The sequence below is a fragment of the Sinocyclocheilus grahami genome, unplaced genomic scaffold (genome assembly GCF_001515645.1).
Source record: "Sinocyclocheilus grahami isolate Dianchi unplaced genomic scaffold, SAMN03320097.WGS_v1.1 scaffold250.1, whole genome shotgun sequence".
Taxonomy (NCBI): Eukaryota; Metazoa; Chordata; class Actinopteri; order Cypriniformes; family Cyprinidae; genus Sinocyclocheilus; species Sinocyclocheilus grahami.
The window spans coordinates 1,805,515-1,833,471 of record NW_015505429.1 but is presented as its reverse complement, the minus strand read 5'-3'; the positions used below and the strand labels follow the sequence as shown (position 1 = coordinate 1,833,471).

General features: G+C 38.0%; 1 protein-coding gene across 1 annotated transcript; it reads left to right on the top strand.

Moving 5' to 3' along the window:
- The first annotated feature begins 16,269 nt into the window (after positions 1–16,269).
- LOC107598377 (D(1) dopamine receptor) lies at positions 16,270–18,123 on the top strand. Its single transcript, XM_016289685.1, has one exon. It carries the CDS (start codon positions 16,492–16,494, stop codon positions 17,581–17,583), a length of 1,092 nt encoding a protein of 363 aa, XP_016145171.1. The 5' UTR covers positions 16,270–16,491; the 3' UTR covers positions 17,584–18,123.
- Positions 18,124–27,957: the final 9,834 nt, after the last annotated feature.

Sequence of the window (27,957 nt, the reverse complement as noted above, 5' to 3'; positions counted from 1 at the left end):
AGGGGATATCGTCCTCTTTTGGAAGACCAAACAAAGTAGTTTCGCTTTCACAACGAAGCACACAGCGCCTTCAGGACATGGCGGCGGCGGCAACAATACTACAGCGAGAATAAAAGTTACGCCTTCTTTCTTTGCGTGAACATTTGGGCGGCGTTATGCAAATCTTCCCACATAGTGATGTAGACATGTGGAGGCGTGTTAGAACGAGGCGTTTTAGGTAGGCGTGGTTGACTCTTAACTTTTATAAAGAATATCTCTTTGGATTTGAAACTTTAGTCTTTGCAACTTTACAGATCTTCTTTATGCACCAAGAGCTTGTAACACTCCAAAGAGAAAGGAAAAATTTAAATTGCATCATATGACCCCTTTAAGTGCACTTTGAGCATCATCCAACCATAGAGATGTTGTAGTAGTGTGTGGATGAACTGGGCATTAGTTTTGATGGCTATACAGTGCTCTCTAGTGGCACCCATAGAGAGGTACGCTGCTCAAATAAGAACAAAAAAGAAAAGAAAAGCTCTGTCTGTGCTAAAATTGTCTGATCATCTAAACCACTTCTTTAAAACCTGACAGGTTCATCTAAGTAGCTTGATCAAGCCAGTTACCTGCAGCTGACATTCATGCACATCTCTGTCATCTGCTGTGTGTTATACTAATAGGGTGTGAACCACAATGTTTTCCTGAGAGTGTTTCGTTCTGCATTTTACTGCGATTATAGTGTAGCATCACTGGCTCCAAATGCATTATGAGTGTGTGATTACTGCCCACATTAATAGTTTAAGCTGATGCATAAAATCCAGAACATCACAAGTCAATGTTCCTTCATGACTGGTCTGGGACTGCCTAACACTACGTACCATTACAGTCAGGCCTAAAATCACTCTCCAGCCTTTGACTTTTACTGTCCCTCAGTGGTAGAGGAATTATCTTCTAGACGTTTCTTCTGAATCACACGTTACATAAGACTGTAGTTTTCTCTTCACAACTCTTCATCAAGCATCTGAATCAAAACCATCTGCACTGAGACACACATTCATTCCGGAAACTCAAAATAGCTTCTGTCAGTGTTTTTACTTGATTCTCTGTTCTAACTTGAAACCGCGTGGCCTTCGAAATGCTGATTTTTCAGAACTTGTCGACATTTGATTAAATTGCTTGCGTTGCAGAAATCTTCCCTTCTCAATCTCTTAGGATGAAATAGTCTAATGTAAATGCAAATGTTGTCTTCATTATGCATTTACAAAGCCAAATTCTAATACTGAGTTTCATGCTTCAGACATTTCCTCTTAAACCGTTTTTAACAATTGTAAACATTCGGTATCCATTATATAATCATCATGTAACTGCTGAGTTAGCAGTCAGCTACTGCATTATCATAAATCATTTTTAAACATAAAAAAAAAATTCATGATTAATTAGTTATGTTGTGTTAGTTAATACAGCTGTTCATTCATGATAGCTGAGGTCCGTTAAATAATATTAACAGATAAAATTATTACAAAAGGTCCCATTTCTTAACTAATGAATCAACAACTAACAATGAGCAATACATTGTTACAGTATTTATTAATCTTTGTTAACATTAGTTAATAAAAATACAGCTGTTCATTGTTAGTACATGTTAGCTCAGGTCCATTAAATAACATTAAGAGATACAACTTCCGATTTTCATAATGTGAAATGTTGGAATCAACATTAACTAAGATTAATAAATGCTTTAGAAGTGTTTTTCGTTGTTAGTTTGTCAACTACCAGTTAACTAATTTTAACAAATTTAACCTTATTGTAAAATGTTACCAATACATAAATAATTTAGTTAGCTAAAATGAACAAATTTAATTTTATTGTAAAATGTTACCACTCTTAGAAACACCTTGGTAGTACCGGGTTGGACCCCCTTTTGCTTTCATAAAGTAGGATGTAGGTGTAGCATAGGTTCTGGTGAGAATATGCTAGTCTCGCGAGAACCAAGTTTTGTTTACAGCAAAGGAAATCCAGTCTCCTCTCGAAATCCTCTGACATTTTTCTTTACAAATCCTCGTTTTCTACTTCTAATTCATGGTTTGTTTTGCTCTCTCTGCATTTCCGCGTTCATCACTTCTCACCAGAGCTTACGTCTGACGTCATCTGCTGGAATGCCACTCTCTCGTGAACGTGTGTACGACAGTTAGCGGAAGTTTGAGATTATGGTTTATAAAGTTTTAAATATGGATTTTTCTTACACAAATGCATCGCTTCACTTCAGAAGGCCTTTATTACCCCCCCGGAGCTGTGTAGAGCACTTTTTATGATGGATGGATGCACTTTTTTGTGCTTCAAAATCTCAGCACCCATTCACTGCCATTATAAATCTTGGAAGAGCCAGGTATTTTTTAATATAAGTCTGAAAGAAGAAAGTCATATGCACCTTCAGGGAAACGTACAACCAAGACCTGCCTGGAACTACGTTCGTCGTGCGTTTCCCTGAAAATAATTGCACACCTTAGAGCGTTAGTCAGCCAATCGGATTCAAGCATTCAAAGGTCCCGTAGTGTATATATATATATATATATATATACAGTGGGTACGGAAAGTATTCAGACCTCCGATTGGCTGACTAACGCTCTAAGGTGTGCAATTATTTTCAGGGAAACGCACGACGAACGTAGTTCCAGGCAGGTCTTGGTTGTACGTTTCCCTGAAGGTGCATATGACTTTCTTCTTTCAGACTTATATTAAAAAATACCTGGCTCTTCCAAGATTTATAATGGCAGTGAATGGGTGCTGAGATTTTGAAGCACAAAAAAGTGCATCCATCCATCATAAAAAGTGCTCTACACAGCTCCGGGGGGGTAATAAAGGCCTTCTGAAGTGAAGCGATGCATTTGTGTAAGAAAAATCCATATTTAAAACTTTATAAACCATAATCTCAAACTTCCGCTAACTGTCGTACACACGTTCACGAGAGAGTGGCATTCCAGCAGATGACGTCAGACGTAAGCTCTGGTGAGAAGTGATGAACGCGGAAATGCAGAGAGAGCAAAACAAACCATGAATTAGAAGTAGAAAACGAGGATTTGTAAAGAAAAATGTCAGAGGATTTCGAGAGGAGACTGGATTTCCTTTGCTGTAAACAAAACTTGGTTCTCGCGAGACTAGCATATTCTCACCAGAACCTATGCTACACCTACATCCTACATCACCTGTCCAGTACAGTCCCAACAGTGAAGCATGGTGGTGGCAGCATCATGCTGTGGGGGTGTTTTTCAGCTGCAGGGACAGGATGACTGGTTGCAATCGAGGGAAAGATGAATGCGGCCAAGTACAGGGATATCCTGGACGAAAACCTTCTCCCGAGTGCTCAGGACCTCAGACTGGGCCGCAGGTTTACCTTCCAACAAGACAATGACCTTAAGCACACAGCTAAAATAATGAAGGAGTGGCTTCACAACAACTCTGTGACTGTTCTTGAATGGCCCAGCCAGAGCCCTGACTTAAACCCAATTGAGCATCTCTGGAGAGACCTAAAAATGGCTGTCCCCCAACGTTTACCATCCAACCTGACAGAACTGGAGAGGATCTGCAAGGAGGAATGGCAGCGGATCCCCAAATCCAGGTGTGAAAACTTGTTGCATCTTTCCCAAAAAGACTCATGGCTGTATTAGATCAAAAGGGTGCTTCTACTAAATACTGAGCAAAGGGTCTGAATACTTAGGACCATGTGATATTTCAGTTTTTCTTTTTTAATAAATCTGCAAAAATGTCAACAATTCTGTGTTTTTCTGTCAATATGGGGTGCTGTGTGTACATTAATGAGGAAAAAAAAAGAACTTAAATGATTTTAGCAAATGGCTGCAATATAACAAAGAGTGAAAAATTTAAGTGGGTCTGAATACTTTCCGTACCCACTGTATATACTCACATTTATTTGTATATTTATATATTTATATATACACGTGTGTACACACACACAAGCGACTTACAATTGGGGAATACATCAAGCGATTCATCTTAAAGAGGCAAACAGACACAGGAAGTGCTCTGAATACCAAGTTTCAAGCATTTGTTCAAATAAGTACAAGCTAGACAGGGAAGGAACTTTTAAAAATTAAAATGGAATAAGTACTTTTATGGAATAAAAGTACGTTGGAATGTCCACGATGTCCTTGAACTTCTGAACGTCTGAAATGTGAGTCATATTTTATGGTTCATGTTGAGGGTTTATTCTCTGGTAAGCTTTTTTTCTCCCTTGCGGAGAAGAAGCGCAATGGTACAACCTGGGGTTGAAATTAACACACTTCTCGTATCACTCACCATCTCTCTTATACATGCAGAAATGCATGCCCTCCCTCAAAATTCACAAACACGGTGTCAACCACTGCCTTCAGTGACACTCACGCTTATGTACCCACAAAGTCTCCTTGGACTGGAGAAAATGAAGCTGGGGAAGTTCGGCTGGTACGGATTAGTCGGATTCTTCCATTTTTAATTGAACATCTATGGGCTTCACAGACCATATCCACAGTGCCATCACAACTCGTGAGTCATGAAGCCCACTGACTTGACATCAAGTCTTTAATGAAAAATTATGAAATGGCGGTGACAAATCATAAGACAATTATGCTGAGCAATGCAACTATAAAAGTCTATATAAAGTCTATATACCGATATTTATATAAAATATCAATTTGTTTGTAACCATAAGCAGTTATAAGTCACGTTACTAGGGCAGAACCACACAAGGTGAATTCCACAAAATATAACTGTGGGCAAACAACATTTACATTTTTTTTAAGCAGCTGATGGTGTTAAGAGACAAGACAAGTAGTGAAATGTAGACTCATCATGCTGATCACCTGAAATGAGTCACTCTTTTTTCTCAGATTCATGTGAAGCCCATTAACATGCAACTTTGTAAAATAACAAAAATGTGCTGACACTTGGCTACTTTTTATTTCAAGAAAATTAATGTAAATTGGTGATTTTGACACTAAATTACATTTATGAAATAGATATGACCTATTTATTACCTGTTAACCACTTTTTGAGCATAGACCTGAACATTACATTTCCAACTGAAACTGTCGTAAATCTTGAATGCTTTGGAGCAGACTTAAGTTTGGTCCAAGAAGACACTTGGCAGATTATTGCTGAAGTGAAAAAAAAAGTAATAGGAGTTTTAAGTTTATTATTATGAAAAATGCATAAAAATTTCAAAATGTAGAGGGGTCAATAGGAGGGTCAATCAGGAACAAATGCAAATGCATTTAACACTGCTGATTATGTTGTCACTGTCAGATCCTGAATATTAAATGGCTACTTAATAAATAATACATAAAAGTACCTGAAATATTGATTTGAGCTGAATTTGTAATATTTCATGACATAGTAATATGTCATGAAACTACACTCTCAGACTAAAAGGTACAAAGCTGTCACTGGGGCAGTATCCTAAGGTACAGAAGCTAAAAGGTCCATCTTTGTACCTTATTTACCCCTAAATGATACAGATTTGTACCTTTTAAAGGATACCAGTCCACTGACAGATTTGTGCCTTGGCACTTGTTACACTTCCTGAAAACAATCCAAAAGTGTAGAGAGTTGGACTTACAGTGGAAGTCTGTTTTTCATCTTAAGCCCAAAGAATATTTCACTTATTACAAGTATGTGAGGGTATGAGTTGAAAAAAAATTCAATGCGCATGTGCAATGTACTATTCTGATGACGAAATTCATCAAATTTTTTTGCAGTAATCAGTTTTTCCACAAGGTGGCAACACTGTGCTGGGCTGCATTTCTCGATAACGATTGATCTTAGCTCTTAAGAGCATTTTCTACGAGTCATATTACGATTGTTCGTTATTGTTTCACGTGCGTTTCCCAAAAATACACTTAGCACAATCGCACGTAGCTGTGCTTTAAGTGCTACTTAGGAGTCGCTATCCGTTTGTCAAGTGCTGAAATGTCACCTTCTAGAATGGCTCGTAATTGTAGTGCACGCTCGTTTTTAGCACTAATTATAGTATATAATATGTATATAGAGACGCTATTTCCGGGTCCAATACATGGCTGGTTATTACATTTATAAATTAATAAAAAAAGAAGAGTAATAAAGTGTACAATAACGTACAATCAAAACCTTATATTATAATCACATTGCACTTGAATAAAGTTAAAGGTGTAATCTGCCGATTGTCCTGCAGGTGACTTCTTACGATGCACTTAGGACTTTACGATTACTCCAGAGCACTCGTAGTTCTACGATGATTTTCAAGTGCTACTTAAGTTACGATGCTTTTGGGAAACAGACCGTAATATTAAGATCAGTCATACGATCGCTTTTACGAACTTTTTAGGCTCACAAAGCATTTGGGAACAACAACAAAATAGCAGAGACTGCAACAACAACAGACGGCCACATTGACATACACTTCTGAGCGAGAGGGAATGGGATAGCCCAGTTTTGGTTTAAAAGAGTTTAAAAAAAATTGTTATCGGTCATAAATTATGGGGAAAAATAGAGCAGACACTTGACATGGATGAAGTTTTCAAAAGCGCATGTGTCGATCGCCCGCGTTCTCGCACAACATCAAATGGAGTATACTTTGAAAGGCTACACGTTCGACTGTACGCATACACTAGCGTACGCACACAAAAACGAAGTATACTTTGGGCTTTAGGGTATGCTTACACAGCAATGATGTGCTAACAACATAAAAAAGTGCTGTATTTTCCATGCCAGGCCAGTAGTTGGCAATGTCATTTTGTAAAGAGAAACTACACAAACACGTAATACGCAGTTGGGGTTTGCACGACAACGTTTTCAACAATTTCTGCATTCATTTACACGACAATGGCCTAATGAAACTTTTGAAAATAGGTTTTAAAGTGCTGAAAATATCATTACTGTCTACGTGTAAACTACAAAAAAACATGAATTTGTGAAAATGGTGACGACTTGTGCAAACTTGCTTTCACCATCTTGGGTGTTTGTTTTTATCGCTCTGTAGGGTTTGCAGGCGCGTGGTGTTTCTTCAAAAATGTGACATCGCCAACTACTGGCCTGGCATGCATAATACAGCGTTTTAAGTCATTTTCGCGGATCCGTGTGAACTGGGATTGTTTTGACAATACTGCTGTCTGAAAAAAACCCTTCATAATTTCTTTCTTTTTTATGTAGCAGCATAGTTTTGGTGCTTTGAATGATGTGGACATAAATGTAAATAAACTCAATAACTGTGGCATGAATAAGAAGCTTTGTGTCAACACTTTCTTAATTGACCCTTCGCAAAGATCCTTAGTTACTGGAGAGCAGGTTACTTTTGGTATGAAACAAAGTCTCAGCTTTCAAATTTTGTCATTTTTAAGAAATTCAAACAATAAATACCATTTTGCGGCTCTTTAATGTGTCGTGACAGATCACTGTAGAGCTTCAGTCCAAGTAGCACATGAACCGATTATCTCTTCCTCTTTACTCTTTATAACACGAAATAAACATGAATGAACATCAGAGGTATTTTGTTTCAAAGACGTCAATACACATCATTTTTCAAGTTGACGTTAATCTACTCTTCTGTCTGGTTTGTTTGTCACACAAAAATGGCAGATTCAGCGTTATGATTGGTCAGATCGCCTGTCAATCAAACTCCCTACGAAGGGTCAATTACGTTGATCTTTTAATAGAATCAAAATTCTACACATCTGTCCTGAATATTGAAGAAACACTAAACACAATGAAATTTTGTATTTAATGTATTATTTCTATTTATTAATTGACTGTTGAATGGTTTGTACATGAGTGTTCAATAAGAGTGTTAAGAGTTCAGATATCATTGACACTGTGATGAGTCATTAATAAGCTGCTATTATTTACAGCTTGTGACGGTGGGGCCTATATGAATTATTATACCATCATCAATGGATTTCCCTCAGTGCAGCCACACAGACTCACCCAGATCTTCCTGATTAGCTTTGAAATGAAGCGTGAAAGCACCCAGCTGAGCTAGTTTCTTATACGAGACAATGTATTAATATCTCTACTATGACCTTTATATACTAATGTAAACTGTGTCGGTACCACAAAAATGTCTACAGACACCTCTGACACCCACATAAAGTGTCTGTTTATTGAGATAAATTTCCACAAGTCAAGAGATATTGTACATACCCAAGGACCAGTTTACACACAAGAACTGTCATTATTTACTGTCATTCACACTCATTTTGTTCCAAACTCATTTGACTTTTTTTCTGTCAAATTCGAAATGTGAAAGCCTTGGCCACTTTTTATGTGAATCTGGATCCTCTGCAGTGAATGATTGTAGATTATAGACTCATATTTTGGCCAGAAGTGATGGCTTAAAGTTCAAATGTCTTGATGGATTTGTTTAGATTATTTTCTCGAAATAAAAAAAACAAATTCTCATAATTTAACGAGTTTATTCTCAACATTTTATTTGGACTTTTTCTCGAAATTTTACAACTTTAATCTTGAGATTGTTTAATTGTTTTATGATTGCTTGGCCCTAATCCTCTTCCGTATATCTTTATGTGCCCAGTATTATTATATAACAACAAAAATTAAATTTTACTATAATAAAATTAACCTTTTCATAGGTCGTATACATTCCAACCCAGTTTTCCTCTGTGGGCTGTAGCATTCTTAATAAAACCCCAGTATTTTCCCCTTTAACCAATTTAGAAACTTTTACATCACGGCTATATTTAAGGTGTAAGCGAATGTGGTATTAGTTTCCTGCTTTATGGCGTATATAAGGGTTAGAGTGCAGAATGAGATCATTATCTCTAGAAAGCATCCCTGCGAACAAGAACATGAAACTGCTAAGTCTTCTCGTCACACTGCTTGCTCTTAGCTATGTGAACTCGAACACCGCTAAAACCTTCTCTGAACTTCTGCACAGGCTTGAAAGACTTAAGAAGCATCAGTTCAATGTAAGTGAATGATTTTTGCATTAAGGCGTGAGAGAGAAAGACTTGTGTTTAGGTAATGGTTGCTTGCCATACTGATCATGCTTGATTTAGTTCTTAAACATAGTTAAACACCATGTCTAAAGAGAGAAATATTTGTCATTGGCTACTAATATGGACTAATAAGAGTTAATATGTTGCACACATTCTCTGATATCATCTGACTTGTGTTTCAATTTCCAGGCACTCAGTATATCAGAAGCAATCCAAACACCTCGAGATGTAAAGAATGCAGTGAGTATTTTGTGTCATTTTCTCTGTATTAGGCCTACAGGACATTGAAACAATGGCAAAAACAAATATAATAATAAATTGCATGAATGTATTCTTATGGGGATTGTTTTTTTTAACCACAGTGTGAGTGCAAGGACTTATTTGCAGAACGCCTGAAGCACTTTCTGAAGTCAGTTAAAAGTGTAGTACCCAAAATCCAGTTTGCCAACATTTTGGACAACGTGCAGTCTTTCTCTCATCCTGGAGTCAGCGTAAGACGTTTGTTTTGAATTATTTGCTCTGTCCATTGGGCTATGTTTAACCCCTGACCTCACCATGAATTCTTGTTAAACATTTTCATCATTTAACATCTCTGTTCAATTATAGAAAGAATTCTGTGTCTTAAAGACAATGCAGTTGTGCAGCATAAAAAGATGAGCTAGTTTTTAAGTTTAAATAATGCAATGCTTATGTTTTGTCTTTTGATTTTTCCAGGCGAATGACAACTGTAACTTCACAAAGCATAACCTAAAAACATTGACATCAGACGATTTGAAGAAGTTGATTCAGGATAACATTCATTTCATCCAAAACTGGAATGCACACTGCAAACCAAATCATTAATAATGCAAGTCACAAAAGTAACTAAACAGACGCCCTGCTATAGAGATGTAAATTATATATTTATTTGTTCAAAATGTCTCTTTTTTTTTACTCAATGTCCATATATTTATTTATTCTATTTATTTATTTATTTATACCAGTCTGTGTGGGTTGTTCTCTATCCTCAAACTTGTTTGTAAAATGGAATGTATCTAATTCAAAAAAGTTAGTTACTGTCTTCATCACGGGAAGAAAAATGATCACTATACTTTTTGACAAAGTTTTGACTTGTATTGCAACAATACGAACATCATGTTACATTATGATCCACAGATTTTATATTGAATTGAATTCTAAATAAAGGGAATATTTTTAGATCAACTTTTTCTGTTGCCTCATTCATGTTCGGTCTTGATTTCCACGCCGACTGTCAGAAAAAAAATCCATAGAAAAATGGAAAAGGTAATTTACAGGTACATTTTTTTACTTTCCATTACATTTAGGGACATTTCCTTTAAACCTACAGCACAATGCAACACAATGCATAAGTCAAAAATAGGGAAAACCTTTTTCAACCACCTATGACAAATCAATATGGAAAATTCCTTCATATAAAAAGTACATTGGACCCTATTTTGACAGACTTTTTTAGCTGCTAAATGCATTTCAGTCTCTTCAGTGCATGGCAATGATATATGCTAGACGGATACAAAACCTCACATTAAGTTGCAAATGTAGCATACACTTAGCAGGTCTGTATTGCTGCGGTAGTGATGTAGTCAATTAAACTGACACAGCTGTGTATTGTTTATCTTCTCTTGGCTGTACTGATGGGATGTGGTGCATCTTGAAGGAGGCCTTGTATACAATATCAAGCCTGATGGATAGAAACAGACAGTCCCGCAGCTGCTGGCAGCGTCCTGACGAGATGGAGCATCACTAACAACACAGGAATGGAATATTCAGGAGACCAATGACGAAGAAATTCCAGCTTCCAGAGAGCTTTGCAAGACTGTTATGCCAGAAATTGAACTTCCTGTATATGAAGACTTCAAGATCAATCAGTTCATGAGTCTTCCAGTGAATAAGATGCACTTTTGTGTCCTATTGGTACACAAATCCTTTCTTGAGGCGAGAACTATTAGACAGAATAACAAACCTTTAAAATAGTTTATTTGCGTCTTCCCCTTCGTTTGTTTTCTGTGTTTTTTTTTACGGTGTTTGTTTTCTGTTTTTCCCTATGGATCCCCTCACTTCCAAGTTCACCACCCTAGCCCGGCTACAGAGCTCGCCACGGGGGAGAGCGGAGAGGAGCTCTGTCCCCTGCACTGTGGCTGAGGGTGAGCAATTAATGGATCTGGGAATGTGGAAGGCTGAAAGGGCTTCTGTTCCTGAGTTTAGCCCAGAGCGGGCTCCTGTTTCCCAGTATTACCCAGAGAGTGACTTAGTTCCCGAGTTCAGCCCAGTCGTTCCTCTGTCAGTCACGCTCGTCATGCTGGGAGTTGCAATTTGGTGTGTGTGGGCAGCGCACCAGACCTGAAAGCCCGGAGGCTCACAAATGCCCGCACACCCACCCGCTCCTGCCATCCTCCACCACTGTCGTCTGGCAGCCCCTCTGCTCGCCCTCAGCCCACCATCTGTATGGTGCGAGCTCCATGGGTCTGCCATCCTCCATTGCCACCGTAGCTGGAGGATCCGCGGGCTCCCTCGTCCCTCCGGCTCCGCCTTGGTCTGTCGTCGACCATTCATCGCCTCGGGACTCCACTCCCTGCGCTTCGTCCCTCCGGCTCTGTCAGGCTCCTCCATCCCTTCGGCTTCTCCTCAGTCCTCTGTCGCGCCGGCTCCACCGCGGCCTTCCGGATCCCCGCCTCTGCATCGGTTGCTGGCGCAATGTGCGCTGCCTTGGCCCTCCGGATCCTCATCGTCACCCTGGCTCATCGGCTCTCCGCCTCGGGCTCCTATGCCACCCGCTCCGCCGCAGTCGGTTGGCCCCCTGAAGTCATCAGCACTTCCTCCTCCATGGCTCCTCCCTCTGTCTGCTCCAGTGTGGGTCATCATTATGGCTGTGGCCTGGGTCCCACCTGTCATCTCCCTGGGTCGTGCGGTTTCCTCCTTGGCTCCTCCCATCGTCGTCTCCCAACCCTCCCCCACCCCCACCCCACGTTGTTCCTAAGACGCGAGGATGCTATATGTCACGAATATGGACTGTGTGTGTTTTCCCTCGTGTGTGACATGTCCATACTTGGTTTTTCCGGTTCCTGTACCTATTGTGTTCATTGTTTCCAGGTGTATCTCATTATTAGTTCATCCTCCTCTGTCTGCCCCTCGTTATCTGCCCTATTTGAGTTCTAGCCTGTTCCATTCTCCCTGGTCCGGTATTAAACGTCAACGCTGTGCTACGTGTGTGTCTTCTGGCTACCCTGTGTGTTCCTCGTGTTGGAATATTAAAGACTGTTTTCTGGAGACTCCTCGTCATCTCATTCCTCGCTCCAACACAGTAGGCGATTGTGAAGCTATCTTCTCAGAAAATACATTTTTAAAACCACGTTCCATATAAAAGTACCAAAACATTTGATAAGATGCTATCTTGACAGTCATGTCAGTTTTGTAAGGAGTGTGGGGAAGAGATGGATTTTGCTGGTTTCCTGCCCCCAAAAATGTGTTCTCTACCAATACTTTCAGATTTGTTGCTTGAGATAAACTAAGCTAGACAGCGGCAGACAGTGATGACTGAAAGAATTCATACATGTCAGACGACAAGCTTGTTAAAGCTCTCAACTCAGGCCTCGGTGACTCCAGACAGATCGTCTGCTTTGAAGCTGTGATTTATGAGCTGCTGGTGGCCAAATCTAAACTCACAGATCATTGTGTCTTTGATTTTTCAAGTGTCCAGCTTCATAAATCCAACCTGAGGAACCAGTAGCCATGTCTGCATTGATCTGGATCTGACCTTAATCAGGAAAGAGGGAAATGATATGCGTCAGCACACCTTATATGGTCATCTTATACACTGAGGCTTTACCAATCACATTCGTTAACAATTTACATATCAGTATTTATATTAAGAAACTGATTTTCTTCCAAAACATATTGTTTTTGTTTTCTTATCAAGTCTAATAATCATCATTCAGGAAGCAGAAACTCCACAATCAAGTACATTTGGTTCTTAGGAAATAGATCCTTTCCAGGTTTCGGTGACTGATGTGATTATAGTAATATAATCAATTGAAGCATTCAGTGATGGTGCACATCATGAGACTACAAATGAATTTGATATGCACAAGGATCAATATTTAAAATTATGCATGTATACTTTTAAAAATGTAAACTTTTAAAATGTATTGTAGAATGTGGCATCAAAAATGCATTGTTACAATAAGGAAAAAAGTCACAATATTTATTGGTAAAGACAATGTATGTTTTCTTTTGGTAACCAATGCTCGTTTTGAGTCTTTCAAAGCTCTGCAAGATTTTATGCAAAAGCTGTTGCATAAAAAAGACAGAAAAATGACAATTTTATATCCCATTATAGATCTAATCAACCTGAGGAACCAGTAGCCATGTCTGCATTGATCTGGATCTGACCTTAATCAGGAAAGAGGGAAATGATATGCGTCAGCACACCTTATATGGTCATCTTATACACTGAGGCTTTACCAATCACATTCGTTAACAATTTACATATCAGTATTTATATTAAGAAACTGATTTTCTTCCAAAACATATTGTTTTTGTTTTCTTATCAAGTCTAATAATCATCATTCAGGAAGCAGAAACTCCACAATCAAGTACATTTGGTTCTTAGGAAATAGATCCTTTCCAGGTTTCGGTGACTGATGTGATTATAGTAATATAATCAATTGAAGCATTCAGTGATGGTGCACATCATGAGACTACAAATGAATTTGATATGCACAAGGATCGATATTTAAAATTATGCATGTATACTTTTAAAAATGTAAACTTTTAAAATGTATTGTAGAATGTGGCATCAAAAATGCATTGTCACAATAAGGAAAAAAGTCACAATATTTATTGGTAAAGACAATGTATGTTTTCTTTTGGTAACCAATGCTCGTTTTGAGTCTTTCAAAGCTCTGCAAAATTTTATGCAAAAGTTGTTGCATAAAAAAAGACAGAAAAATGGAAATTTTATATCCCATTATAGATCTAATGCATGTCTTCTCTTTTAAAAGAAACCTGTTCTTAGGCTGAATAAAACATTTAAGCAGCGTTCATCTTGATGACAGCTTTGAGGTCAGTCTATATCACGATCTAAAGCTTTGTTGCATCAAACCCACCAACAAGGGGTCTTCATCATCACAAAGGTTTCTCTCACACAGTTGCACTAAATTGCAGGTTTGATCAAATTTCAAGAGCAGACCCACTTTCAGTGAAAATAAAGACAGAGGTTAAAAAAATACTTTACATAGGACTTTTTATCCTACTTTCCCTACCCTCCTCAGTGGGTTTATACTCAACTTTTAGAAAATATTGATGTTTTTCTTTTTTCAGAAGGCGTACATTTATCATTACATAAAAAGTGCATCTTGCTTTTTATTTTTTCGAACAATATTGTGTGGAATATTTTCGGTTTACAGGACATTTGAACTTCCAAATTGCATTACATATTTAAACAAAAATAATACAATCATAACTAGATTAGGAACAATAACAGTGCAAACTGCTCTAGGAAATAATCCATTCGGTCTTCAGTATGACTACCTACCTAATCATACAAAGCCACTTCACTGTAACAAATGACTAATTAGTTGATTAAACCTGACGATTATCAGTATATTATCAGATAAGCTCACTAGTTCAACAGTTTGCATGCATCAGAATATATAGAAAATATGCTATGCTGGCTTTTAATCTTGCTAACATAATTGTGCAATAATTTTAGTAACCTAATATGCAGAAATTAGCATTTTAATAAATAGAGTCTTTGAGGAGGACCCCTAACAAATGATACTAGATATAAAAAAAAAGCTTAATGTAAAAGCATGAAAAAACGCATTTGGTTAGTATGGCTCTCCCCATTAGGTGGCCTCGTTGACTTGATTTAGGTTGTAATACCTGACAATCCAAATATGTGAGTTTTAGGACACATTTCCTTATTTCATGTATTTCGGTCATAGGTTAACATCAGTGAATATGCAGTACTCGCGTGAAAGCATAAATGAATTATTTACAGGACATTTGAACTTCCAAATTGCATTACATATTTAAACAAAAATAATACAATCATAACTAGATTAGGAACAATAACAGTGCAAACTGCTCTAGGAAATAATCCATTCGGTCTTCAGTATGACTACCTACCTAATCATACAAAGCCACTTCACTGTAACAAATGACTAATTAGTTGATTAAACCTGACGATTATCAGTATATTATCAGATAAGCTCACTAGTTCAACATTTTGCATGCATCAGAATATATAGAAAATATGCTATGCTGGCTTTTAATCTTGCTAACATAATTTTGCAATAATTTTAGTAACCTAATATGCAGAAATTAGCATTTTAATAAATAGAGTCTTTGAGGAGGACCCCTAACAAATGATACTAGATATTAAAAAAAAAGCTTAATGTAAAAGCATGAAAAAACGCATTTGGTTAGTATGGCTCTCCCCATTAGGTGGCCTCGTTGACTTGATTTAGGTTGTAATACCTGACAATCCAAATATGTGAGTTTTAGGACACATTTCCTTATTTCATGTATTTCGGTCCTAGGTTAACATCAGTGAATCTGCAGTACTCGCGTGAATGAATGAATGAATTAGCAATTCATTCATGCAGTAGCCTACAGAAGAGAAAAAAAGTACAACAGCGATAATCAAACGCAGTCATGCAATTCATAGCCTGCGCATAAAATACAGATTTAATTAAAAGCATGGATCATGAATCGTTCAAGTTTAATCGTAATATGAGAGCGCATCGCGCACGTGCGCTGAGCTCCACTGTGACTCAATGTTTTTCTCTTTTTTCCCCCCAGCACAGACTCTAAAACCGGACCTACTGTTAGAGTAATTTCTCAAGCAAGCCCCTCGGGCTCTGGCTCGATGCATCTCGGTGTGAAGTGTGTTTGTCATGTCACTCGGCGTCGGGTCTCACGCGTTGAGCGCACCCCGAAGGAATAACACCTTCATTTCGACAGAATAAAGGTGCGCGAGAGTCATTCACCGAGGACGCTCACGAAACAAGTTTTCTTTCCTGTTTATTCAAACAAATCGCTTTTTTTATGGAGAAGACGGTTCAAAGAACAAACAGTGTAACGTTATTCGGATAAATGCAAAAAGAAGCGCTTCACTGCCATCTAACAGGTGAGTTTACATTGATTTGTTTGTTATTATAAGTAGGTATTTATTCTCTTAATATTAGTTTTGTCTCTTTGTTGACACAGAAATGCAGGAACAGGTTATTCCACATTGCACTCCGAAACGTGTCTCAGTCTCTTATGGCATAAGGACTCCTACATGATCTCTACTAGATATATAAGGGAACTCTGGATGGATGAGTAAAGACTTTGTTTGGATGGATGCAGGATCAATGATATGCTACTATGATATCATTATGTTTCTCTGAATGGCATGCCAGTATAACTGAACTGAACCTGAAGGACTTTATTGGCACCGGAATGCAATGGAATATGAACTTTGGTGTGACTCAAACACTTCACGTCTAGTGATGCAGTGAGATATTAGATGGCAGTGATGGATTTGAACTTGACGACGGTCATTGACAGCGGCTTGGTGGAAAGCGACCGCTCCACGCGGGTTCTGACCGGTTGCTTTCTGTCCGTTCTAATCCTCTCCACTTTGCTCGGGAACACACTGGTTTGTGCAGCTGTCACAAAGTTTCGCCACCTGCGCTCTAAAGTCACCAACTTTTTTGTCATCTCACTGGCCGTGTCAGATCTGCTGGTGGCCATTCTGGTCATGCCCTGGAAGGCTGTGACAGAGGTTGCAGGCTTCTGGCCCTTTGGAGCGTTTTGTGACATTTGGGTGGCTTTCGATATCATGTGCTCCACGGCGTCTATCCTGAACCTGTGTGTTATTAGTGTGGACCGATACTGGGCCATTTCCAGCCCGTTCCGCTATGAGAGGAAGATGACTCCCAGAGTGGCCTTTGTGATGATCAGCGTGGCTTGGACTCTGTCTGTTCTCATCTCCTTCATCCCGGTGCAGCTCAAATGGCACAAGGCTCAGCCGATAGGCTTTCTGGAGGCCAATGCATCTCGCAGGGCTCTGCTGACGGACAACTGCGACTCAAGCCTCAACCGAACGTACGCCATTTCGTCCTCGCTCATCAGCTTCTACATTCCCGTCGCCATCATGATTGTAACATACACTCAGATTTACCGGATCGCCCAGAAGCAGATCCGACGGATCTCGGCTCTGGAAAGGGCTGCGGAGAGTGCCAAGATCCGCCACGACAGCATGGGCAGCAGCTCCAACGTGGACTCGGAGAGCTCCTTCAAACTGTCCTTCAAAAGGGAGACGAAAGTCTTAAAAACGCTGTCTGTTATAATGGGGGTTTTCGTGTGCTGCTGGTTGCCCTTTTTCGTCCTGAACTGCATGGTGCCGTTTTGTAAGCGCACGTCGGCCGGTCTCCCCTGCATCAGTCCAACAACGTTTGATGTTTTTGTCTGGTTCGGATGGGCCAATTCATCTCTCAACCCCATCATATACGCCTTCAATGCCGACTTTCGCAGAGCCTTTGCCATCCTTTTGGGATGCCAGAGACTCTGTCCGGGAAGCAATAGCATGGAGACACCTAGCCTGAATAAGAACTGAAAAGCAATGTCACACCAATCCTTTGCCAAGGAAGGCAGGTGGGAAAAGGATTCGGGATTAAGACTTTGGGAAGAGAGCCCTCCTGCTGTGCTGGAGAGCAGGGGACGCGGCTGCGACGTCCCTTAAGTGAGGCTAATCTCTAGTCTATAAAAAGCTATACTTCCCCAAAGAATGACACAAGGGTGGTCTGTGCGTTCCCAGTGTCTTTTACAGACAACGAACAGATTATTGAATCCACAAGTGACTTGCAATGTTTTATCAGAGGAAATGTAGATGTTTATTTGGATTTTTTTTTTTGGAGGTCTTGTTTATTTTAAAGAAGCTGTACAGTAATAATGTTAAAGCTCTGGGCAAAACTGCAATATAGTGGAACAAACGTATATTTACTGCAAATGAGTGGAGCATATGTTCATCGTTCCATGAATATAGGAAATATCACTGAATAAATGACCATCTTAGTAATTTCCAATCAAATTCCGTGTAATCTGAATCTTGATAAATATCTATCTCATCCTCTCCACACTCATTACATTTCCTTTACGTCTTGCCTTATTCATGAGACTTCACATTTTTTTCCTAAACAAGAGGGCAGATGGTCAATCATGAGATGGCCATAATGAACATGTATATTGTTCTGTGGTACTTGTTCTCTTCAAAGCCTCTGATTCATTATTAAACTGTGAAAGCTAAACACAACGGCTAGCAGAACAGATGGCCGTAAAATAAAAATGCAGATGTGGCAGGGCGCTCATTTACGGTCATCAAGTAATAGATACGTTATTGTTGAGATTGTAATTATGTTCTGAAAGCGTATGGGAGCCTCGGTCCCGGTACAAAATAACACTGGATGTGATGCAATGTGTCATGTGATAACGTGGAAAATGAAACATCGAGAAGCTCAGAACGTCTGCGGCTGAATAACTGAATGTAATTAATTGTGATGAGTCTAATTATGTGGTCGGTTTTATGGTACTTTTGTGCTTTCGCAAAACACATCATTTGGTGCTGTTACTTGTATTTCAGAGTACTGCATTTATTGTGGTGTTTAGAGAGAGACACTGATTCGGTGATGTAGCATTACAATGTTGAAGTAGAATTAAGTGATGTTTAACTTATTTGGCAACTGATGAGAAAGTACATATGTAAAGCAAACATCGTGGTGTTAAAGTTCTTGACACAAATTAAAATGTGTTTGTTCTTTCTTTGTGAACATTGTGTTTGGGAAGCTATGCAAACCCTGCTCTAGAAAATACATCTCTGGATTAATAATTCCTCAGCACTCCAGCTCTTATTCTTCACTTGATGAAACTTGAATAAGAAAACAATAACAGACGGCAGGAACCGTGGCTCTCAACCTCTTAAACTTTCATTTGTTACCGTCAAGCTCTCTTGACACTGTGCAAAGCTGGCATAAATAGAGATAATAAGCTCAGGCTCGGCTCAGAGAAACTGGGGAGTCAAATTGTTTTTGTTTGCCAGCCTCCGTGAATGTGTAAGAGTCAAGCTCTCACAGCAGGGCCCTCAAAACTGACATTCCCACTCTGCCTCAAATACAACACTCTCATATCAGACACAATAGGAAGCATATTGGATGAGTTATTAAACAGTAGACGCTGTGCTTAAGATCCAGAAACAGCAATGCGTGAGTCATCACTGTCATTTGTTGCTGTACGCTATGTTGTGTCTGGTCTATGTCAGCCAACAGGAAACAGTGGGGCCACTGTGTAATTAGTGTAATGAAGAGCATTAGTATTGTACAGCGTACTTATGCATACTTAATGGACGGATACCATAGGTGTGTACATACAGTATATTCAGTTTACCAGCCTCAGAAATAAAACCACACACTGGTGTGAAACTATTAAATTAACTTTTTTCTCTCTTGTACAACTATTAAAAGTGGTGAACAGAACCTTCAAAGAACTATTCTTTAATCTAACCCTTAAATTAAGGTGTAACGTATTGATTATGGAATTTTAATATGAATTTTTAATAATAATCGTGACTTGAATAAATTTAATTTAGATGCTACCACATGAAGCACTCTATAATAAATATAGTAAAATAATATTTTTTTTACTATAAAAAAAATCAAGTGCCAGTGGATTAGAGACCCGCTCTCCCGCGAGACCCGACGCAACAGAGTGCGGCGCAGGACAAGACTTGATAGGCGAGTGCAGAGACTCGTGTGTGTGCGGGATGCGGGACAATAAAATGATTCACAGGACTCCCGCAAAATAGAAATATCTAAACATAAAATATCTAAAACAAATAAATTGTTCATCTATTGCTTTAGTTAAAAATAACAGTGTTCTGTGAATGTTGATGCTTTACTAACAAATACTTATCGGGAGCGTGTATGCTGGGATTTCATGAATTTCATGGAGAAAAAAGTAACATAACTAGTAATGTAACTAATTACTAATTACTTTTGAAATAAAGTAATCAGAACAGTAATGTGATTACTTTTAAAAAGGAGTAATCATTAATCAGTAATTTAATTACATTTTCAGACTAACTTGCCCAACACTGTTCAACAACACCTTGTAAGACGCAGATAACAAACGCACTGAGCAGCACTGTCATTGGAAACTGGAAAGGATAGTACAACAAAGATATCGCTTTCCTCAGCAGACATTCAAACGAATGTTTTATTGTGAATATGAGATTGAGCTGAAGAATGAATACTGTATCAGATGCAGGTAATCACAGTCACTCACTCCATCTCTCTCTCATAATATTCTGCTCTACATAATACAGTGATCTTTCAATGAAGTAACTAAGCTTTCGCAACGTTTTTTCAAATTAGTAACGGAGGTTTCTGCTCATCTGTTAACTTGAGATTTGAATCTGTGGAGGAAGGAAATATTTCCACATACAAAAGGGTTTTAAAGACACTCCATGGTTGTTTCTTGTTTATTTACGTACTTGTGCATCGATCTGTTGTATAAACATGTGATATTGCTCTACATATACATGTTGCATTTTTTTTTCTAGTACAGACACGTCTGAGCGTTCAAAGCAATTTAGAAAAATATCAATCAGTTTTGTTAAAAGCAAGAGTAAAATTCTCAAAAAGTATTTATAAAAATTAGATAGGATTTCGCTGCTCTAAGAAGTCTAATGCTCAGGCACTCATTACATTAACATTACTGAAGCAACCTGAATAAATTAGGTTACACCGGACCAAACTTAATGTAACGGTTAGCTTAACATTGCTTGTAATGTTAAGAAGTGCAGCCATCTGGACACTTAGGCCACATTGAAAAATGTATGAATGTCACTAAATTAGAAATACATCATCAAAGATACGGTGTCTGGAAATAACGCAAGAATGATGCCAGACCTTTTCTCAGACTCACTCATTTTGACTGAAATCAACAGGTGTCAAGGTTGTTTGTAAAGGGTGTGTGAAGTCATTTCTCCTCAAGTTCACACAGGTGTCCTAACAGAGTAAACCACAGGTGTAGAGAATCACGTTAACTATAATCACGATCCACTAATGCTTCACAGCCAAGAAGTGTCAGAATATGTTACTGAATTAATTTTGAACACTATGTCCATTGTTTCAAATGTAACCATTTGTATTGTTTTGCTTATGTAAAGTGTGTTTGTGCTTTATTTCTTTCTTTAAGAAAAATTCCACTTGCTTTTGTCATCTAATGCCACAACATTCATTCATTTTTAAGTGTAACCCAAGTGTCCAAATACTTCTGTGGTCACTGTAGTAGCCTTCAGAAGTAACTGGTTACCGATGACCTCAGAGAGAGAGACAGGAAGAGGCCCCTTAGAGAGAGATTGCATAATGAAAATTGAATATAGATGAAACTCCACTACATATTACAGTGCCTGGTAGTAGTACTTAGTTTTTTGGGAGTTTTTAAACCATATAAATGATTTACATGATTATTTTTGTTTGTTTACTTGCTACTCCAGAGTTCAAACAACAAAAATGACTACAACATATAGTGTTCAACAAGGCTAAAAGAACACCTTAAGAGAATTTTGCTACAGTAACAATAAATATGATATTTTATATTACATGATTAATACATACCATATTTTTCATTATATAAATGGGGATTATCTCTTAAAGAGAAGACTTAATTTAATAATCTTCAAGAAACGGCTAAAGACAGATCTCTCCGCATTAATCCACACTAATCCTTGCAGTCCATTCACATGTCAGGCCCAAATGGTGCACCCATTTTGCCAAAGAAGCCCCTGACTGGGACTTAAGAGTGAGTGAGTAAATTCCTCTCCAAAAATGAAAACATGCTCAAGTTGTGTTAGAGAGATTATGCAAAATCAATTGAAAGAAGACAAGAGCTGTATAAACTGTGTTGACAGTTGATGAAAATTGAATATAGATGAAACTCCACTACATATTACAGTGCCTGGTAGTAGTACTTTGAACCATATAAATGATTTACATGATTATTTTTGTTTGTTTACTTGCTACTCCAGAGTTCAAACAACAAAAATGACTACAATATATAGTGTTCAACAAGGCTAAAGGAACACCTTAAGAGAATTTTGCTACAGTAACAATAAATATGATATTTTATATTACACGATTAATACATACCATATTTTTCATTATATAAATGGGGATTATCTCTTAAAGAGAAGACTTAATTTAATAATCTTCAAGAAACGGCTAAAGACAGATCTCCTTCATCTACACTTGACCCTCTAACACTTGCACTCTCTATTCTATTTAACTACTTGTTTACTTTTGATTTATTATACAAAAACTTGACCCACTAACATTCTCTATTCTATTTCAATTCTATCGACTTGTTTTCTTTTTATTTATTATAAAAAAGCAATAACTTGACCCTCTAACACGCTCTCTTTATTTTTCATCTATGCATAAATCTATAATATTTTTTAAAAACATTAGAAATCGACCTAAAGAGTTCAGAAGGACTTGCTTTAAGTTTTTTTTTAACCTGATTAGTAAAATTCTGATGTTTGGGAAAGTGCTGCGGTGAGTTTTTGTGCCCATCTAGTGGTTTAGAGAAAAATATAAACAAAAAATAAATGAATGAATAAATAAATGCACCTTTTATCATGGTGTTCCTTTAAAGCAATAGTTCACTCAAAAATTGAAGAAAATTGCTGAAAATGTACTTAACCTCTGGCCATCCGAGATGTAGATGAGTTTGTTTCTTCATTGCAATATTATGAATAGAGAGCTCATATTTTAACCGTAACCAGCGGTTTCACACTGTAAAAAATGAATTTAACGGTAAAAGACTGTAAAAATGCTACAGTAAAAACCTGTTAAATGGTTAATGGTAAATTTCCCTACTATATACGGTGAAAAACTGTACTGGACATTACATGTATTGGACATTAATTTTACGGTAGTATACCATTTTTGGAAGTGTAAAAAAGACTGTATAATTTACAGTGAATAACCGTAAATTGACATTCCCAGAATTCCCTGCATTACATTTCAAATTTGATGTTTTTTTGTTGAAATAACTATGTTTCTTCTTAGTATTTTCTTATCAGTTTTGTATATTAGGGTTGTGTGTTACACCTAATGTTGTTAAATGAATGTTTATTGCATTATTTCAGTTTCATGTGTGTTACCATGATTGTGTTTAGTGTCTGTGTGAATGACACTGTGCACCTTCTACATATGTTATTGTTTAAAAGCTGCTTGTGATAGGCTTTGGTTCATCATGTGACTTTCTCATCACCACCTGCATTTGGTGGTTATCAGTGTATTACAAAGGTACAAAACAGATTTCAGTACTTCAATAGGTTGGTATATTAACATTATATCAGTTAATGAAATTACGGTATTTAACTGTAAACTTAAGTTAAAACCGTAAAACCTAAAACGTTGCTACCGTATTTTATATGGTAAAATTCCGGCAACCACAGCTGCCGGTTTTTTACCGTAAATTTTACCGTAAATTTTTTTTTACAGTGCAGTTAAAACCATCTTAATGACGAATTTGTTACAAACACAGTTTTTCACGCCACAAGACATTAACTGATGGAATTGCATTATTTCAGTTTCATGTGTGTTACCATGATTGTGTTTAGTGTCTGTGTGAATGACACTGTGCACCTTCTACATATGTTATTGTTTAAAAGCTGCTTGTGATAGGCTTTGGTTCATCATGTGACTTTCTCATCACCACCTGCATTTGGTGGTTATCAGTGTATTACAAAGGTACAAAACAGATTTCAGTACTTCAATAGGTTGGTATATTAACATTATATCAGTTAATGAAATTACGGTATTTAACTGTAAACTTAAGTTAAAACCGTAAAACCTAAAACGTTGCTACCGTATTTTATACGGTAAAATTCCGGCAACCACAGCTGCCGGTTTTTTACCATAAATTTTACCGTAAATTTTTTTTTTACAGTGCAGTTAAAACCATCTTAATGACGAATTTGTTACAAACACAGTTTTTTCACGCCACAAGACATTAACTGATGGACTGGAGTGGTGTGGATTACTTGTGGATTATTGTGGTGTTTTTATCAGCTGTTTGGACTCTCATTCTGACGGCACCCATTCACTGCAGAGCATCCATTGCCGAGCAAGTGATGCAATGCTACATTTCTCCAAATATGATGAAGAAACAAACTCATTTTAGATGGCCTGGGGGTCAGTGCATTTTCAGCGAATTTCATTTTTGGGTGAACCTTTCCTTTAACCCCGTTGTCTGCTGTGATTTTGTGAGTTAAACCAAAAAGCTTAAGTTGTATTTTTACCATCCCTTGTTGAACTGTGACCTACTTGATACGGTTTGTGCCCAGCAACATGTTAAGTGTGAGAAATGCCGAATGAAGCCAGGCATAATGAACGTAATGTTGATTAGAGGTTGATGGTTTGGCCTTTCCAAAATAGGATTGCCCATTGAAGGACAGAGTCAGGGGAAGCTGTGTCATGTTTGAATGGATGCAATGCTAATGCACTGCCCTTTAGGCCTGTTTTTGAAGTGCGGTCTGTCCAATCTGACTAATCTCATCACATCAATGCCATTCGCGGACAGATGCCCTCTATCAACAGAACAAGACTCCCTCCTCTCGCTGAGAGGATGAGAGACTGAAGGACTAAGGTATATAAAAGTGAGCAAGAAAATTTGTTTTCTTTGCATTCCCCTCAGAAAAACACAAGCTGGCAACATACAGGCAGAACTGAAGTGCAGCACCTCAGCGGTGAATGGTGATAATTGCCAGATCGTGAAAGACGACATTACCTCTGGAGCGGTTTGGATGCCATTCAAAAGTGCAGGGCACAATTAAGCATGACTGAAATTTCCACTCGCTGCCAACAATTAGACCTCCAACAAGGGCATCCAGCTCTCAAATGATGCTGCGGCGCGTCCGACTCACCTTAGGGAGCACCTTGCATGAGTCATGCACAACAAAACGCTGATGCAAGTAACAAAGCAACAAAACAGTGCTGAAAAATATGGCAGATCAAGAAAGACATCACATGCTTACAGAGTTAAACAATCCCCCCTACTTGGCATTATAAGTGTGTTGAGCCTTTCCACTTCCATCCAGAAGAATAAAGTTGAGATTTCAGTCTGGCCAAGAAGCTTCAAAGAAGCTTGAACGCTCCAGCATTCAACAAAACAGCGTTAAATAATATTGCACTGATTCCCACGTTGAAGTAGAAATTCTAGATTCAAGAAGGAAACAGCAAATAGCAGGCTAAATATGGCCCTGTTGGAAAAATGCTCGCGTCAAGTGAGTTCCTGAGAGCCAGCCGACCCCCTCTAAAAAGGAAGAGTCAAATAATCTCAGCTGCAGCTGTGTAGGGTTTTTACATCCTGAATATTTCATATACAGTGTAATCCAGAAAATGACTTCATGAACAACAAGGGCTTTTAGTCTTCTTCTGTTTTCCCCTTTTAGATACACTTTTTTTCAAGTCTAAAAATCTAAAGGTTGCCATTTACTTTAGGGTGTCCTTGATACTGTGTAATTATACAGTTAATTACCGAGTAAAATTAATTAACAGCGTGTACTTACTTTAGGCTTAGGACTTAATCATGAATAATTTAATGATAATGAAATTGAATAATGAAATTTAATGATAAATAAAATATGAAACGGTAATACTAACCGCCAGGACTTTTATCGTGGTTTATCGTCAAACCGGTAAAAAGATTGATTTGAACTTTTTTTTTTTACAGATGTAAACTTAAACTGCAAAAATCTTGCCAAAGCAACTTTATTCCAAAATCATCACTAACCTAAATCGTATAATGTGCTGTTTTCTGCTATTATGTGTTAACTTCTGCTATTATGTCTCTGAACTTGTAACACAGATTAAGTGATCTGCTTTAAAAGTCTAGTCTTCATCCTCAACTCTTTAGTTTTTGTTCAACAAGCTTAGAAGCCTTTCCTTTTTGATAAAAGCAAGAAAATAGGACGTATCTTCACTTGTCACATACAGTCCGGCTGAGAAATTGATGACTCACTCAAAACAAGAGCAACAGCTTCCAGAAAAGAAAAAAATAAATATAAAACTGAAAACAGCTGCATGAACCTCCCTCAGTTCAGGCAAGAACAAAGCACACATCTATGCGATTTGTTCTTACAGTTTGTAAATGATTGAGATGCAGAGGCAGAAACAGTTCAACCCGATCTCGTGAAAGTGCGTATAAATAGTAGCTACGCCCAATAAAAACAAAAACTTGTGGTGCTGATATGCAAAAATGGACTTTGGCGTGTATATGCTACATTCTAATTAGGGCTGTGGGGTAGATGCGTATCATATGTACGCAAAAACTGCGTATCATATGCACGCCAACAAATTTCATATTGTATGCACATGAAAAACTGCTCATTATATGCACGCCAAACACATGCGTATCATATGCATGCCAAAGTCCATTTTTGCATATCAATACAACAAGTTTTTGTTTTTACAAAACCAGAGTCCACACCATTCTCTCAATATTCATTGGTTTGATAAATCCAGTTTATCCCATCAGTCAAAGAGAATTAATATTCATTGACTGTCACTTCTCCAATCCTAATACACACACACTGAAGCAGATGCTGCGGCGTACAAATTCTCCTCCAGCATTCCCACCGTCATCACATTCATCGTGCTACAAACACTCCCTCGCAGAGAGGTCAAAACACACCGTACTTGTTATTCTGACCTTAAAACATACACATCACACAGCCTTTGGGAACATAGTTTGTATACATTGAATCTCACCCTAAAAATAGTGTTTTGTCAACAATCTGTGTCATTTATCCAGATGACTTGTTCTGGCAGTGCTGAGGTGTACACTAAACTAAATTCACCAGTCCTGGTTGAAGTTATTTAAAGCTGCTGTATTTTTAGTTCGCTGGCTTTTTTTTTTTTTTTTAGCACTTTTGCATTGCCAGTGAAATATTTATAATGGGCCCAACCTCTAAGCTAAGACCTCTCAACCTTGCACATGGGGGGAAAAAAAGCTCCACTTCCAGCCGGAGATCAAAGTCACTGAAGTGCAAGCTCTCGTTCAGCCAAACAATGTCCACACCATTGGCATCAGAGGACCATAACTGGGTTGTTGTGATGGAGAGTCGTAGGGACGGCGATATAACATTCTCAGACAGTAATAGCCATGGGGGCAGAGCTGTGATCCACAAAGAGTTGGATGGGAGGATGTTCCTCTCTCTCTGTGTGATTGTCTTCGAATCTGACACACTTCAGCCTAAGGCGGCGGTTCTTAACTGGTTTTGCTTCAGGACCCCGGTTTTACATTGGACATTGAGTGATGATGACCCAACACGGTAACAAAACTGTTTAACAAAAAATGAAGTGCTGTACAAAAACATTTATATAGAATACTGCTCCATCATTAATGAATAACTACACAAGAACACATGAGTAACACGATATTATTAGCACTCTTGATTAATGAATTAGTAAGTAATAGTGCTTAGTTGAGAGTGGTAGTTCGCCATTAGCTAATCATTAACAACTATTTTTTCATACCTCCCCAAGAACTACTAAGAACTACTGTATACAGGCTTATAATAATATGAATAATGCATAATGTATAATTAATTCTAAAGTGAAGGTCATGGTAACCCACTAGTAATGACTCAAGTATTACCAATTTCTTCAGAAGGAATTACTAATAATTTGGATCAGTATTCCAAAGTGAATAACATGATAATTCTCTAGTAATGACTTAAATCATTGGAGACTTTTGTAAAGTTCTGGTTAGTAATTCATTTTGCTAAATTTGGTAACTTTTAAATCATTACTAGTGGGTTACCGTGATCTTCACTTTAGAATACTGATCTAAATAATGAGTAATTTCTTCAGAAGGATGTAGTAACACTTGAGTCATTACTATCCAAAACCTTATATATATATAT

What these genes read in the sequence shown, in the direction of transcription:
- LOC107598377 (XM_016289685.1), top strand. Translation starts at nt 16,492, where the DNA reads ATGGCAGTGATGGATTTGAACTTGACGACGGTCATTGACAGCGGCTTG.